The sequence below is a fragment of the Triticum aestivum genome, chromosome 5B (assembly GCF_018294505.1).
Source record: "Triticum aestivum cultivar Chinese Spring chromosome 5B, IWGSC CS RefSeq v2.1, whole genome shotgun sequence".
Taxonomy (NCBI): Eukaryota; Viridiplantae; Streptophyta; class Magnoliopsida; order Poales; family Poaceae; genus Triticum; species Triticum aestivum.
This window is the reverse complement of record NC_057807.1, coordinates 270,198,887-270,216,109: the sequence shown is the minus strand read 5'-3', so window position 1 is coordinate 270,216,109 and position 17,223 is coordinate 270,198,887. Positions and strand designations below refer to the sequence as shown.

Genomic DNA, 17,223 nt, shown 5'->3' with positions numbered 1-17,223 from the left:
TGATCCAAAGTAGTTCAGATTATAAACACTAAATGATGCAAGCACCAAAAAACACAAAATGCAACATGGTGTACAAGGACTACAAACATGGTATGTACCTGCTTGAATTATTCGCTCTCTGGCTGAAAATATTGAAGTGTAATTGCACCTATAACCAGTGCGCAAACTACATATCAATATATCTATCCTGCACAAGTATGCCAATAGTTTCAAACAACAGATTAGAAAAGTATTTATGCTATGTTGTCATGATACGGGTACTTTCTGGAAGATGGCCTCGACGTTTGCTCAAGCTATGAAAATGCACTATAATTTGCTTGTCATCAATGCCTGCAAATCTCTATGTCTCTCTCAACATAGCAGATCATCATTAGACACTAAATCCTTCAAAGATCTTGCAAATGTTTGCATTAGATCCCTCATTAGACACTATATGTTCATCACCAGGAGCATGTAAAATGTTTGCATCAAATCCTTCATTTGCAGTCTGTTCATTAGACACTTCAGGCTCAAGAACAACATGAGCTTGTATATTTGCACCGGAAACTTGATTAGATACATCAGATTCAGTCAGTTCAGTATTGATTGGGGAAGTTATAAAATAAGTATAGATTGGTTTCATTTTCTCATAGATTCCCTACATACAAGTAGTTTTACAACACCGTCAGGTTTACTATTGGCCAGAAATTGAAGAGTTGAATTAGATATAATCGGGGATGTGATGTACCTGCTCATTGTGCATGCTAATCTTGCAAGCTGCGACTGTCCGTTTGCACAAGCTCGATGCCATGCCTGTGCTGCCGCCGCTGCCTCCCGCGCAGGCTACACCCAGGGTTGGATCTTCATCTTCTTGTCCTTTCGTTCGCTTGAAGCCCGGCAAGCCCTCCAACGAGGGCGCGAGGAAGTGTTGTGTCGGTCTGTCCAGCGGCGGCTAGGTTAGGAGCGAACCAGACTGGAGGCTGGAGCGAATGAATTGGGATTTTTTTCCTACTATCAGTCGATATGGGAGGTGGTTATTTGGGCTGCGAGCCTGCTATAGGGTCTACCTTGCACTTATGTTATTGACCCATCCAAATTGAAACATTTTTCTTCATTTTTTACATTGCCTGCTCGTGCGTTTGGACGAACAAAACTAGCTTGGGCCAACCTGGACAACTCAAACTAGTGCACACTTTCTAGCCACCCGAGGCGGCCGCCCATACCAGCCCCTATGGTGGTGTCGCCCTTTTTGCGTGTATGATTGGGGTAGTGAAAAATATTCTAGTGGCGCTTTTGATTTACCCATAGAATGGTTGAATTGCTTGTTTCTATGAACTGAGTTCGCCAATAATGTGAAGGATGCCAGTCTTTTCATCCTATTGTAGATTTCTTAGATCTCGATATGCCAAAAGTAATCGCATGAAATATACAGTAAAAGCCAGTGTGATGTGTGTGGCTACAACTAGTCTGACTAGACATCCTCATATAACATATCAAGGACGCATCATCTTACCAGATTAACCATTCGACTTACCAATGCAGTGTGGGAAGAAAGAAGTATTGGGACTGCGTACCATGGACTCCTTCGTACAACCTTGTAAGTGAAAAACAAGTTGCAGTGTGCCTGTACAAAGAACTAGCATAAGTTCAGTTACCTGCTTCTCGGAATTTTAGTTAGCCACTTATTGCAAAATTGTTCAATTATGTTGCTTGGCTTAATTTAGTTTGCTACTGATTACATAATGCCACAACATGTTAATCCTATTATAGACTGCACCTATCTATCTGTTTGATATTTACTGTTAAGAATTACCTATTTGCCTGAACTTAAATAGCTACTTGTTTGTTTAACTGCTTTGCTGATGCAACAACGGGTTACAATGATGTTAATAACTACTTTTCAGCATCCAATTGAAACTCTTTAATTCCTTGTTTATTTAACTGGTTTGCTGTTATAACTCCTAGTTGAGATGTTTTGCTAACTTCAACTTTTCTGAATCCAATCGGAACTTTAATGGCAAAACAGTTTAGCCCAAGATCAAAGAGTGAGGTCCCCATGGACATTGTATCATCCCACAGCAGTGGCACCGGCTCAATCGTGCATTATGAATTGCCAACTGCTGATGCTCTAGAGGCTAAACTAGTGGTAGAAAGAGATTCTGCTTATGCACTTAGAGATGAAGTTGACATGTTGAGGAAGCAAACAACACAATCGCAAGCAGTACTCAAGACAACCATTAAATATTTGGTGGATTTCATAACGAAGCAAGCTGAGACTGACCACATTGTTAAGGTCCTGAAAGAAAAAGGAAATTAAATTCCCACTTGGTAAATCATAGGTGAAATGTTCTTTCCACTGTTGAATAACCTTTGTGTTGTTTGTTCATGTAATCAATCAAACCATTTGTTTTAGAGATCATGTAATAATTGTTTTTTGTTTTTTGTTTTTTAATTTTATTTGAGCACAAGTCTGTATTAATTGATAAGACTCGGAGACATTTCATTTTGATTGCTGTGCTAGACCTACAAATATGCCAAGCGGGCTGAATGTGCATTCAGCAATAATAGTAGTATAGATGGACCATAAGTGGCACGCATCGGAAAGGGCCAAGATGTTGTAGTAGCTTGGCTAAAAAAAGGATTATGTTGTAGCAAAACAAGTACAGCGGCCTGACTTATGTATGTTAATTGATATTATTGATCCATATACTCTATAAGTGTTTATATGTCTGTTAGTTCTGTACATTTTTGGTTGATTGACTCGGTATTTGAATCTTGATACATCGCTTGTGTACATATCTAAATGGGAGTACACATTATGTTGCGTGTGACATTTGAGTTGGACATGAAGTGTTCCAAATATTCGAATTCACCTTAAACTGGATTCTAGCTTCTGAATTTGAGTATCGGCATTTGTAAACCACATTCATATATGACAGTGGAATACATCTTTGTTGTCCTTTTGAAGATATATAAAAACACATAGAATGATTTATAGAGATTCGTATAGGAATACAAACTGGATTCGAATTTAGTTGCCAGGGTAAACGTGGATGCTTATTGTCCCAAAATTCGAAAGATGCGACAAAATGTCCACTCCCACATCGGCTGCCCGAAGCCAAGTGTTTGGGAGATGGAAATTACTGTCTACCCAGTACACGGACAATCCATCGGCCCGATTTCCACTGCTCTAAATAGGGGTAGGTTAGTAACTTCAATTAGACGTGACACCACCGCCTCTGAGCCCATTCCGACACGGTGGGCGCCAAACATGGGTGGCAAAACACATTTGATTCAAGCTCGTCTGAAAGACCTCTGTTTCTCCCTCCATTTCCCCATTCTTACACGGTGGGCGGCAAAACAAACTCGACTCGGCCGAAATCAATGTAGGCAAATATTTTCAGTAGGGGCAGGTTTGTAACTTCACTCAGACATGACACAACCGTCCTACCTGTCAGCCCCGTTCATACACCGTGGGCGCCAACCATGGGTGCCAACCACCCTCTCCTCACCTGAAATCGCTCTGGGAAAATATTGGCAAGATGCGAGATTACCGTCCTATCCCCAACCGACGAGACGTCCAAATTTTAAACGGGGGCTAAGTTCGTAACTTTCCCATATTTCAGACAGGGGCGTCCCAAAAACATGGTTCCCCGTACCTCTCCTCTATTTTCCCATTCATACACCGTCCGCGCTAGAACACCATCCCCACACCAGCCTCCGTATGCCACCCCATCCATCACCGCCGTCCTCCACCCCATCCATCGTCGCTGTCCTCCACCGCATCCATCGCCACCGTCCTCCACCATGCCGGAGCGCCTACCAAGACCGCGTCGTCCACTGCTAGAGATGGGCGTTTCTCATCCACGGCAACGGACCAATAGCCTTGCATCACGTCCTCTCGCTTCATCGGCGCCGTCGTCCTCTTTGCCGGGGCCGCTCACACGACTTATCCCCTGATGCACCCGTCTACCATCGCAGATCTGCTTCAACACCACCGACAGCCATCGCACCCCCGATGCCTACACGGCGCCGCAAGAGAGGTGGTACTTCATATCTCCTCAAGTTTTTGATCTCAACCAGAAAATAGATCTTAACTTGGTTACTCTACTTTCTTTTCAGCTCTTAGAATTTAGTTCTTAGTTCAAAGCAAACAATGCATGCTAAATATCATTTCTCCGGTTTGCAGCTTCAAATCTTCCATGGCACAGTCATAATAAGATTTACTTGATCATGCTTAGGGTTTAATTGATCATGTTGGTTCCGTGGTGGTTTCTTTAATAGAAATCGGCGGGGAAACCCTCTTTTGCTAAAAAAAATATGCTTAAAGTTTCCCCCTTTTATGATCACTATACGATCAGAATACGTGCTTCGTGTCATAATAGCACTACTCCACCCATCAAGCTAAACAAGCTTAGTTGTTCAAATATGAATCTGATATTATTAAAACAGAGTCGTTTAATTGGTCAGCTAAATGTTCCTAAATTAGTTTCGAAAATGCATATTCGCCGCTCGGGTGTGTATCTCTACAGGGTGCCCACGGTGGGCCGGCCCACCCTGGGATTTTGGGTCGTCCCAGGCCCCGATTCCCCTCTGTTCTGCTGCGGGCGTCCGATCTCTACTCGCCCCCAGCCGCCTGCCTCGCCGGTGACTTGCCGTCCCCGAATGACATGACTCTAGGAGGAGACGCCGGACTAACAGGAGGTTAGGAGCCGCTCGCCCAACAGCGTCATCGCTTCCCTGGCGCGCCGCCGTGCCTACCTTCCCAGTTCGTTCAGGGCTCAAGCGTGTAGCACCCACCAAGCCAACCCAATTTATCCTGAGATACGTCCTCAATACTCAGCAGCCACTCCTCATCACCCATTATCTAATTGATTCATTGCTCATTAGGCAGGACTGTCACTAGGGTTTGTTGTGTGCTCAGTGCTACCTACACTTAATGTTTCAGATGTATTTTGGTAATCTTTAGTACCTCTAAAGTTCACAGGGTTTTCAAAATTCCGGCCCTCAGAACAGACACTAGTCATTTTGGATTGTTGGTCATAGTGACATTGACCCAGATTACTACTACAAGCCAGGTTTGTTGACAATTTTACTTGTCTTTCTTACTCATTCGATATAATATCCAATTACTCACGTCAATTAGTTGCAAACAATAAGTGATAGACAAACTTCTTGATTCAAATTTTGGATGGTCTCTTACTGTTGTTACAGTTCTGCATACTTGTCCTAGTAAGCTCACAAGTAAATGATTGATTCACTACATCTATGCTTGCCTTGTCATATTTGTTGTCAATATTCTTTTAGGGTAGACCACCCTGTTTCTAAATACTGGAACCGTAGAAATGAGTGAATAGTATTTCTCTATGTGATCTCTTCCATCATGTGTGGGCAACGAACACTGCCTTGTATAGAAACAAAGTGTCATTCCAGCTTTTACATAGGTTTCGATCTTTTACATGGAATACAATCTGCCTACTTGCTTTGTGTCGCACTACCAACACTCCACCCTTGAAGCTAAACATTATGCCACTCATAATTCCTTAGTTTATTTGTTCAAATACGAATTTCATATGATTCTAATGTTCCTACTTCAGTTTTGAAATGTGTATCTGCCTGTTATAGAGACATAAGGGGTTTGTATTTCTGTGTGTGGTCTGGTCAGCATGGTTGGGGGTGAACTTTGCATATGCAGGGGTTTATAGGGAGACACTCTTCGAGTTGAATCTGCAATGCATTCCATAGATAATCTGACTACTTTTTATGTTTTCACGAATCTCAGATTCTGAACAACATCATAATGATTATGAGCTTGCGCGCATGAAAAGAATAAAGCAGAACAATGCCATGGCTGTCAAACTTGGCATTAAGGGACTGAAATCAAGTCTGGATGCAATGCAATGCAAACGCTCTCCACCTACATATTCATGCTCAGAATATGATCCTAAAAGTGATTCTGAGCTAGAGGGAGACCTAAGTCAATGTAGCTCCCTAGTGGAGGAGTCAGAGGAAGATGCCCTATCTTATTCACCCATCAAGGTGCTTGCTCTAACATTCCAAGGTTACATTGGTCGCACATATCTTGCAACTGATGCTTTGCATTGCTTCTACTTTGTTGAACTTCCATTAGCTTAGTTTACACATCATGTATGTGAATACGCCCTGCCTATCCATTTTCAGTACATATTCCATCTGTCATCATACCATATTTATCCATTCAAATGTTGTTCTTGTGTATCAGACGTTCAAAAGGAAGAGGGCGATTTCTGATCGTGGAGGAGCACAAGCAAAGTATTTGGAAAAGGTAGTGGCACCTGATAAATCAAATAGCCCATTAGGTGTAGTTGCAATATCACCTAACCCACGAAACACCCCAACTCTAGCAGACTCTAGCCCTACTACACTGTTCAGAGTACACCAAATCCAGTTGCCAAATCCCTTTTCGAACCAGAGAGAGCCCCAATTGCAGCAAATAGGACCCCTGTTCCATTTCTTCCCAGCTTAGAAGACGAAGCTTATATTGTTGTCAGGAACTTTGTGCGCGTCTTTCCTTCATGGAAAGATTATACCGCACACACAGAACAATTTCCAGTCTTCCTCCACAACTTACGCGTAAGTAATGTACTAATGTTATTCATGGTCATTACTGCATATGTTTCTGCTGACAGAAGACACAAGATTTCATTCTTTTAAATAGGCGAGGAACAAACTGGATAGTGAAGACGAGCAATGGTTGGTTGCGCTTATCAAGCACTCGTTGATGAAGTATCATTCCTACCTGAGGCAAGCGCACTTCAATGGCAAGCCTCTAAACGGAATTTCTGTAAAGTCTCCGGTGCTACACTTATCCGACGGTGACTGGAATAATCTTGTTACACATTGGTCTCGGCTGCAGCGTAAGGTACTGTCTGTGATATCACATCACAATTTGAACTACATTTCTGCATTTGCCTTAATGTCTCACTTGTACGAAAACTGTTAGCAGAAGAACATTCGTTCTCAAGGGACCACAGAATCTCGCAACTATACTGCACACTGCATTGCTCTTGTGAGTACCTCTTGCCCTGTATGACCATACTTACTTTCATAGTTGTTTGATTATGTAGCATCACTGCACATGTTAGCCTTGTAATCGTCCATTTGGTGGTCATTATAAGATCCGTATGGACTCTTACATAAATTTAGAATCAACCAATGCTTTTGAAGAGGTTTAGCTCTGCAGTCCTCTTGTAAGGACTGAACGTCGTCTATCACTGTACTTACATTAACAGCTACTCCCTCTGTCCCATAATATAAGAATGTTTTGTATAGTACACCAGTGTCCAAAACACTCTTGTATTATGGGAAGAGGGATTGGTTCATTGTGTAGCATTCTGCATCTTATCTCCCTCGCCCATCATTTACTAAAAAAGATCAGATCTATATTTAATCTTACCAACAAGTAGAATACATAGACAACGTCAGTGCAAAAGTGTAGCCCATTGCTCTTGTTAGTGCATTTTGTCCTGTAATGCTTGTACTTCCAGGGATTGGTAGTTGATTATGTAGCATCAATCTGCATCTTATCTTCATTATCCTCTATCCCTTCCAGTATTATCATATCTATAATTACTCTCTACAAAATGTAGAGTACAGGCAATGCTTATGAAGAAGATTTTGTGCTGAAATTCTTGAGTTATCCTTCACTTGACATGGAGAAGGGCATTATAAAGCCGGTGTTAACTGTTAATGTAAGTCAGTTCTTCTAAAGCCTTTATCCTCAACTGTTGTTTAATTTGCTCATACTCCCAATCGTTTACTACTGTTTAGTTTGTTGTTTCTACCAAAATGCATGTTCGCAAGAACCGTAAGTTCTAAGTTTTACTTGTAAAATCAAATTCCTTATTCATACCATGCACATTACTCAATACTCCCTATATGTATGCTTGTTTTTGTGGATCTATAATCTAGTGTGTGGTGAAGCAGCCCACGTTTGCACCTTGTCATCTCCTGTTTTTATCTTACTGATGTGGCTGATGATATGAACACCATGCCATGCACATTAACCAAAATAGATACAATAGTTTTCTTTGCCCTTCATCTATGCTTGTTATGTTGACATGGTAATCCAGTAGTGTGGCGAAGCTCTCCGCATTATGAACAATGCCGAATTATGCTATTGATATTTTGAACTTAATCTTTATTTTCTAATTTGAAATTTGATGGAACTGACAACACAATTATCATATTTTTTTATACACGTGCAAAACCTGTCATCTCTCTGCTTTGTTTTAGGGTGATATGCCTGATGGCATGCACAAGTCTGCTGAAGGCTATGAGACAAACCCAACATATATTGCAGCAAAGAAGGCAAAACATCTTAAAGATAGTGAGACAACCCCAAAGTCTTGTCTTGATGCAGTGTTCAAGTTACTTGAGACTAGCAGTCACACAAGCACACAGAATTCGTTGTCTGAATCAGTTCGACTTCTTCAGTCCCAAGTTCTAGCAGAAAGGCATTCTGCAACTCAACTTCGACTTGAAGTCCTATCTCTAAGAAAGGTTGCGGAGAACACCAATGAGAACCTCATCGCTAAACAGCTACACCTGGAAGCTATGACCGACATGCTAGCCCGGTCTCACACCCTTGCTCAGCAGCTTGCGCAGCAGTTCCCCCGCAAGGCTAACCTTTCTTGAACTATCTTGGAAGTGGTCTCGGTTAAGTATTATTTTGTTACGCTGCAATGGTGCCCAGTTTTTGTAATCTGCTTCTTCGTTGCGCCTTATGATCACTGGTGGCGAACTTCAATGCCCAGTGGATGTAATATACCTTAAATCCTTTATTGTATAGTGTAGGTTTATTCTTAGTTACTATGCTGTAATTTCTTTATTGTATAGAGTAGGTTTGTTCTTAATTCCTACTAGTTACTGCCAATATAGCTCTATCTGGAAAAAAAATAGATGTAGTCGACCGGGCCGAAACATTCGACTTTAACGGGCCTGTTTTTTAGCGGGCCACAATTGGGCCGGCCTGCATCTTTCTTGGGCCTGAATGATTGGGGCCTTCACACTTTGCGCCAGGCCCACAACTTACACCGGCCTATATTTTAGTTGGGCCTTTTGTGGACCCAGCGCTTAGTTTGGCCCAGGTAGCATTGGGCCATTAACATGTTGAATATTGTATTGGCCTGTTACGGCTGAGATGAAACCATGGGCCTTTAGCAGGCCGAAATGCATGTTGTGCCTCAATTTTCACTAGTCATCGACGGTCCTTCAGCAGGCTGAAATGTAGACCGGGCCTTTTTGGGCCCAGTTAGGTCACGGGCCATTACCAGGCCGAAACATGTCTCGGGCCTTAGTTGGCCCACTGATATCATGGGCCTTTAAGAGGGCCGAAAGCTTAGTACAGGCATCAACGGGCCGAATTATGCGACAGGCCTTTAACAGGCCCAAAGTCACGTTGGGCTTAACTGTTGCCACCTTTATCACGGGCCGTTAGTGGGCCCGATGTCCCGTCTGACCATATATGGCCCATGGGCAGCACGGGCCATTCCCAGGCCGAAAGTCACACCGGACTAAAATGGGCTCATGTCTACATCGCGCCTCTAACAGGCCGAAAGTCATTGGGCTGTAATTGGGCCCAAATATTCGGCGAACAATTAACGGGCCAGATCTGGCTTTGGGCCGTAAATGGCCCCAAATATTTGGCGAACAATTAATGGGCCAGATCTGGCTTCGGGCCGTAAATGGGGCTTTATTAAGCAGGCCATTATTAAGCTGGCCCACTAGTACCTAAGTAAGTACTACGGGCCTTTGATTGGGCTGGCCTTTTTAACCTATATGGGCCTCTGTTGGGCCCAGCCACGTATCGACGTATCATAGGCATGTCTCCTCCAATGGATGGGCGATATCTGGCCCACTGACGAGCTGACAGGTGTTCCCTCCGGTCAATCAGGATTTTACACATGCAAATTTCCCATTGGTCTGGGCTGTTAACGGGTTATCGGATCCAAAACCCGACCCGATAGCTTAACAGCGTTCGGTTACGGTGGATGCCATGTGTCAATCACCCTTGACGAAAGCACTTCTATGACGCGCGATTTATTGTCATGGAAGTGGACACTTTTGTGATGATAATTTTGGTAATGTCATGGAACACTTCTACGACAACACAGGTATGACTATCTTGATTCTGTCATAAAATCATCATGGATGTACATGCATGACAAAAAAACTGACCTACTGTGACAAACACGTATCATCACGGAAGTGTATTTTTTTGTAGTGATGGTTCTCTCTCAGACAACCCTGCAATCAAATATAAGAAATCTCTTGTGTCACCAACACACACAATACAATTGTCAGTTGTATAGGTGTAGTAGTTCGGCGAAGAGAGGGTGATATATGTGTAATATGGATGGTAGAAATATATTTTTATAATCTAAATAAATAAAAAACAGTGAGGTACCAAGTAATAAAAGTGAGTAAAAATGGTATTGCAATGCTTGTAAACAAGCCCTAGGGCTCGTACATTCACTAGTGCAATCTCTCAACATCATTAACATAATTGAACATCATGAGAATCCCTCAAAGTGCAGCAAATATCACTCCAAAGTTTCCACATTATTGGAGAAAGTAGGATGCATGGGTAGAAAACCACCTCAAAATTTTCTTTCCAATCAATCTATTGAACCACTCCAAAGTGTAACAGATAGCCCTAGGGACCATACTACGACAACACCATATGATAAATATTGTACAACCTTTATGCCTCAATTACCCCAATATCGCCACGGGAATTCGCAAGTTAATTGCTAGACATACATCATGTAATCTCAAATCCAAATTTTCAATCCAACATAAAGAAACTTCAACGAGCGGGACTCAATTCATCACAAAAAAAGGATAGAGGGAGATGAACATTAAGATCCAACTTTATTAATAACGCTCATGATATATCAAGATCGCAATCCATCGAGAACATGGGAGATAGATAGAGAGAGAGAGAGAGAGAGAGAGAGAGATCAAATACATAGCTACTGGTACAAACCCTCAACCTCGAGGATGAACTACTCACACATCACTATGGAAGCACTTAGCATGAATTGAAAGACGACAAAAAGTATATGATAGTCTCATATCAACGAGGCATGATCATTAGGCAATGCAGAAGCCTTACAATCGATGTCAATGTGAGGAGTAGGGATTTTCATGCAACAGATGCACTAGAGCTATAAGTGTATGAAAGCTCTCCTAATGCAGCTAAATGGGCGTGCATCCAACTTGCTTGCTCATGAATACCTCGAGCATTTGAGGAAGCTCGTCATCGGAATATATAAGTCAAGTTCTATAATGTTAAGATCCCACTAGCATAATCATGAAGTATATGAAAATTGTCTATATGAAATACATGGTGGTACATTGAAGCACAAGTGTGGGAAAAGGATAGTAGTGTGCCCCCTATCTCTTTTTCTTCTAGTTTTTTTCTCTATTTTATTTGGTTGGCCTCATGGATCTCTTCCCCTCTTTTTCGAGGAATCATAGGTCTCCTCCAATTCATATCCTCGCGGGTAGGGGCACACTCTAATAATGATGATCATCACACTTTTATTTACTTCCAACTCAAAAACTGAAAATGATGGATATAAATGAATGCCTCTAGTAGTGTACTAGGATGTGAAATAATCTAGCGTAACATGTATAACAATGATGAACGGTGGCTTTGCCACAAATATCACGAGCTCTATGATCATGCAAGTGAAAATAACAATGAATGCTCAAGTCATGTAATGAATAGTAACAATGGAAGTTGCATGACAATATATCTCGGAATGGCTACGAAAATGCCATAATAGATAGGTATGGTGGATGTTTTGAAGAAGATATAACGAGGTTTATGTGTGAGAGAGTGTATCATCTCACGAGGTTTGGGTGCATCGGCGAAGTACGTGCCAAGTCTAGAGGTGAGTGTGCGCAATGCACAGTACCGAAGAGGCTAGCAAAATATGGATAGATGGAAGTGCAAGAAGACCCCAAACTCACATTAGTCATAAAGAACTCAAGTGGATATTGCAAAAATCTAGTAGCCCTCGAAGCAGGCATGACTCACATACCCCTAGGGGGAGGTTGGGAGGAGTTAACCATCGCGCACCCCCGATCTGAATACACATGAATGTCACTTCAAAGTATCTTATACTCAGACTTCCTAGCTAATACCAATGGTTATCACTTTCATGAATGCGATCTCAAACCTTAACACCAATATTCTTACTTAACTCTAACCATTCACTCACACGATCACATATTATTACCTCAATATCGCAAAACTATTGCACATAATTAAGTTTATCTAGTTCAATGATCTACAAGTTGCATGCAATTTTTTATCTTACCACCCTACATAGCCATTATTTTTGGACCAACACATAATTCATGCAAATTACCAATTACTATTCAGCTATCTAAATCAAGAGGGTCCTAATCATCTCTATAAAAGCATATCATCGTGTTGTAACAAATATAAGTGAAGTGCAAGAGTTATTGCCCCAACTCACATATATTATAAGTGAAGAACAAATGAACATTCTATACATATAATATGAATGTGCGTCCCTCTTAATAGGTGTGTTCAGGAAAAAAATGATTGTAGAAACAAGCAAACAAAAACAATCAAAAACAAATTACGCTCCAAGTAAAATACATATCATGTGAAGAGCAAAAATATAGATCCGGGTGAGACATACGATAGTTTTGAAGATGAAAGAGGAGACGCCATTTGAGACATCCCCAAGCTAGCTTGACTGCTTGAGTCTTTCTTAGATATTGCCTTGGGGTGCCTTGGGCATCCCGATCTTAGGCTCTTGTCGGTTGTTGCTTCCCGTCCCACAGTCGTGGCTGGCCATGGTTGTGGTTGCGGAAGTGGAGGCGGCTAGGGTTTGAGTTGTGGAGGTGCACGACAGGAAGAAGGGTGTAAGAGGGGAGGGGACTGGGCTGGAGTGGGTGCACGCCGGTGCATGGCGTGTGGCTATAAAGCCATTAATAGGCGGGTGTCGGGTACACCAGCAACGCAACTCCTCGCATGGAAACCGCGCGGGCGATGCATATTCCCCATGTGTGAAAGGACTGATGTGACTACTCATGCATGTGGACGCACACATGGGCGACTGTGAGAGCGCCACGTGACACGGGTGTCCAGCACGTTAGTAACAACGACGTCTAGCAATCAACTCCCTAATCGACGACAAACACATGTTTGGGCATTGGTGGGGGTGAGCGGCGCGATGAAGGGGAAAAGTGAGCAGAGTTGGTTTGCCCGGGCAAAACTGAGCACAACTTTGTAACCAGGGCACAGAAATAGAAAATCCTTTTATTAAATTATTAACGGAGTCCGAGAAAACAAATATATTGATCAACCCAAAGCCATCTTTTTGGCGATCTTTGTTGCTACTCCTGTAAGTTTGATGATGTGCCCTGACCTCGCATCAACCCACATCATCTAATGCAGTAGCCTCATCAAACCGCCTCACAGCGAGCCGAGAGCACCAACCGGTCTAGCATACCCTCACCGCTCTAGAATTCGTCGTCTCCATCTCCCGTCGTTTCAACTTCAAAAAAGATCAACGCATTGATCTTGCCAAGTCCAACGTTGTCGGCGTCACCACGACGCCAGACAACGCCACTGTTCTCCGGGCGTCCATCATAAAATTTAGTAATACGAAGGAAAAACATGAAAATGTCAACACCACGAATGGCTACACGAATCATGGCGCCAACTGGTTACGTAAACAAGAAATAAATCCAGACCACGCACGATACCATCGTGTGGACCGAATGCTCGCCCCAAATTAACCAGATGCTCCGACGAATGATCCTAAAATAAGAACACTGTGCGCACTGGTGCCCATTCTTGTAACCTTGCGAGACTCCTTTTTCTTCCAATGCAATTACACGTAAAGCTTTTGCGTGCCCGCGGAAAAGAAATGGAGAAAACCATCACCCCTCTCTCTCGTGCTCCTGCCCATATAAGTACCAGCATCCAAGGCCGCGATAGCAAAAGCCTTCCCACTACCTTCCCTTCCATCTCAGACGCCACAGCCCCGACGGGCGCCGGCCGGCAAGAAGGCGTCGTCCGCACCATCGTCCATGGGGCCCCAGCAGGACCGGTCGGCGTCCAAGGCGCTCGCCAACGGCACGGCGGTGGCGCCCGAGAGGAAGGACGGCAAGGTGGTGCACTACAAGGAGTGCCAACGCAACCACGCCGCCGGCATCGGTGGGTACGCCGTCGACGGCTGCCGCGAGTTCATGGCGTCGGCCCCCGCGGGCGCCGAGGCGCTCCTCTGCGCGGCGTGCGGCTGCCACCGCAGCTTCCACAAGCGCGAGGTGGAGGCCGTCGACTGCGACTGCTCCTCCGACACCTCCGGCAGGTGATCGCCGCCGCCGTCGCTGCCCAAGTCCGCTGTTCTCTTGCTGGCTCGTCCGGGTAGACCGGCATCGGCAGGTAAGGTGTGGTGGACGTTGAGATGACTCCATTCGATCTCGATCGATCTATCAAATACATATATATGGCCCGGTTAATTTATCTTCTTCCTCCTCCTCTTCCTGGTATTGGGATTAATTTGGTGCTCGATTGTGTGTGATGTAATTAACATATCCGTACGTGTAACATATGCGTGTTGATGAGAATCCAAACTGGTGCGTGTGTAGATCGATCGGTGAGATGAACATCTTGTAACTTGTACAGATTTGTGCTTCTTGTTTGGAACCAGCAGTTAATAAGATATGCCTCTGAATTATGGATTAACATTATGAGTAGATGCCTTTGCTTTACTGAATGGAATTACGCTTTGACTCGTGAGCTTTACTTCACCGAGTGCGGCTGTAAAATTATGTTATCCTGTCACTAGCTAGTAGCTAGCATGGGTCATTTAGGTAGTATATTGTCTTCAATTAGCACGGCCGGAATATAGTAACCTAAATTCGAGCCGAAGAGAAGTCGGGGATCGAGGATCGTCGTGACTGGTTCCTATCAGCCAGCTGAACTAGGCTGGGTTCCCATCATTTGGATCTCCGCGCCAGAAAAGTTTGAGAGCTAACCGCTACCCATTTGTTGCTATGCATGTTGCAGTTTAAAACAGTGCTCAAATTAAGGTTAATGATGCTGTCAGTGACTGTAATAATTACTTAACCTGTGCATCAAAGTCAAGGAGCAAGCGTTGTTTTGCTTTCATTCAAGGATATTTTTTGGTGAGAGCTTGAAGAGATATCTAGCCATGAAAACCAGATCAAGCGTACGTAGTGTCGCTGTAGAATTAAACCTCACTGCGCTGTCACTTTACTAATAGAGCTCGCACCAGCTCTTGTCAAGCGTGGAGACTGGCCATCACTCTCACAGTGCCATATCTATTGCTGCCGCCAACTGCCGGTGCCGTAGCCACCATGTTCTTGTGATATTCCTGAACCTACTTTTCCAACGACTTTCAGGGGTAACCAACTAATCTCAGCCACTCGAAAACCCAGCAGGGCACGTGATTTCCCAACCAACGCGGATGGAAAACGTGACTCCGTATACCAAATGTAAAGCGCAGGCAGGTCATCGCGAGAGATACCCCGTTCCTTTTTACAAGGAGAGGAGGATACGCCGGCACAACGAGCATCGCTCCCGTCTTGAAAACGCTGAACAACTTCCATCTGAAATTAACTGTTGCTGAAATGAGTGTATAGTATACCAAATGGTTGGATCCATCGGATGGTCCTTGGAGAAACTGACTGACTGTCACAAAACCGAGAGTGTGTTTTTTCTAGCTACCGACGGACGCTGTGTGTAATTGGCACGGGCGGCAATAAATCAACCCAATGGGTGCGGCGCGATGGAGTACGTACTAGGTAGGAAAGCGAAGGCAGGATGACAAGAGGCCAGCCTCATCGATGGGGATATATCTCGATCTGTACGTGCATGCACTATAGTGGCCAGCTCGATCCATCGCAGCGGCTTCATTGCTGCGAGCGTATATTCGCTAGCTGGGACCCTTTGCCCCCTGCCCTCGTCGAGTGGATGCATGCCGCCAGATCCAACGGACGGATTTTGATCGGAGTAATTTTGATCATCCTACGGGCGCAGCATGATCGATCATGGACAAAACTTAGGCCACTAGCCCCCCCCCCCCCCCCCCCCCCCCCCCCTGCGGACTTTGTTTGTTTGGGGTACGGTAGGGTTTCTTCTCCACGCGAAGCAACTTGTTCCGGGGTTTCACCTATACGCAGCCGCATCCAATAACTACAATTACCCTACCACATCGATAGCCACTATCTTGTCCCACTGCTAGCTTCGTCTCCTCTGCATCAGCGGGTGGAAAGTGAGAGAAGCAGGGCAGCATTTCCCATGGACCATGGTAGTAGGTCACGTCGTGGCGTAGGGTTCGGTTTTGTTTTGTTACAAGTAGTAGGGGTGAAATTTTGTTTTCAGAACTTAAACTGGACTTAGCTGATCCTTTATTCCGTTTAACTCACTCCGTCCGCACCGCAGCCACGCCGGTGCCCCCGCCGGCACTTCCAATCAACCAGCGCCGCCCTTGAATCCCCTCAAATGGCCAGATCTAGTGTTGGGGGTCATCATCGCCGATTAGTTTGGTGCCAAAAGTTAAAAAATATATATATCGAACTGATGTCAAAACTTGTCCCAACATGCACGTATGGTTCAATTCCCATCCGCAGCTATGTACGCCGCTCGCATGGCGTGACAACGTAGCGCCAGGCCCACTGACAGCGACTAGGTGGAGCTAGAGCACAGCTTTTTGCAGAAAACCCCCTAAATTAGTACTACAAAATCTCATAAAAAGCCCCTGAAACGCCGACATGTGCCCATGGAGAACCCGAGACCCCATTTTATAGTCCCAAGGATGCTATTCAGACCCACCCAATCACCTTTCGTGTCTATAAATGACTTTTTTTAGAACTCTATAAAGGATAAATAGGCTTAATATTCAGTCAAAAAAAAATAGGCCTAATGTCTCGTTGCCAAACACGCTCGTGGGGTTAAATGGGCTGCATCCACTTGGACACATTTTCCATATGTTAGTTCTAATATAATGGATTTTTTAAATATATGTAAATAAAATTAGAATATTCATCTGTTATAAATAATATACATACAAATAAAATTACATACATTGAAAAAAGTTCATGTGATTCAAAAATATTTGCGTATTATTTTAAAAAATACCATACAATCAAAATAACTTTACGTATTCTAATTTTTTTTAAATTTTA

General features: G+C 43.7%; 1 protein-coding gene across 1 annotated transcript; it reads left to right on the top strand.

The window, feature by feature from the left end:
* Positions 1-13,987: 13,987 nt before the first annotated feature.
* On the top strand, positions 13,988-14,758 carry LOC123115963 (mini zinc finger protein 1). The gene has a single exon (XM_044536992.1). The coding sequence runs from the start codon at positions 14,101-14,103 to the stop codon at positions 14,383-14,385; it is 285 nt and encodes a 94-aa protein (XP_044392927.1). The 5' UTR covers positions 13,988-14,100; the 3' UTR covers positions 14,386-14,758.
* The last annotated feature ends 2,465 nt before the right edge of the window (positions 14,759-17,223 follow it).

Bases quoted from the DNA above. Each gene is read 5' to 3' on its own strand.
- LOC123115963 (XM_044536992.1), top strand. From the start codon at position 14,101: ATGGGGCCCCAGCAGGACCGGTCGGCGTCCAAGGCGCTCGCCAACGGC.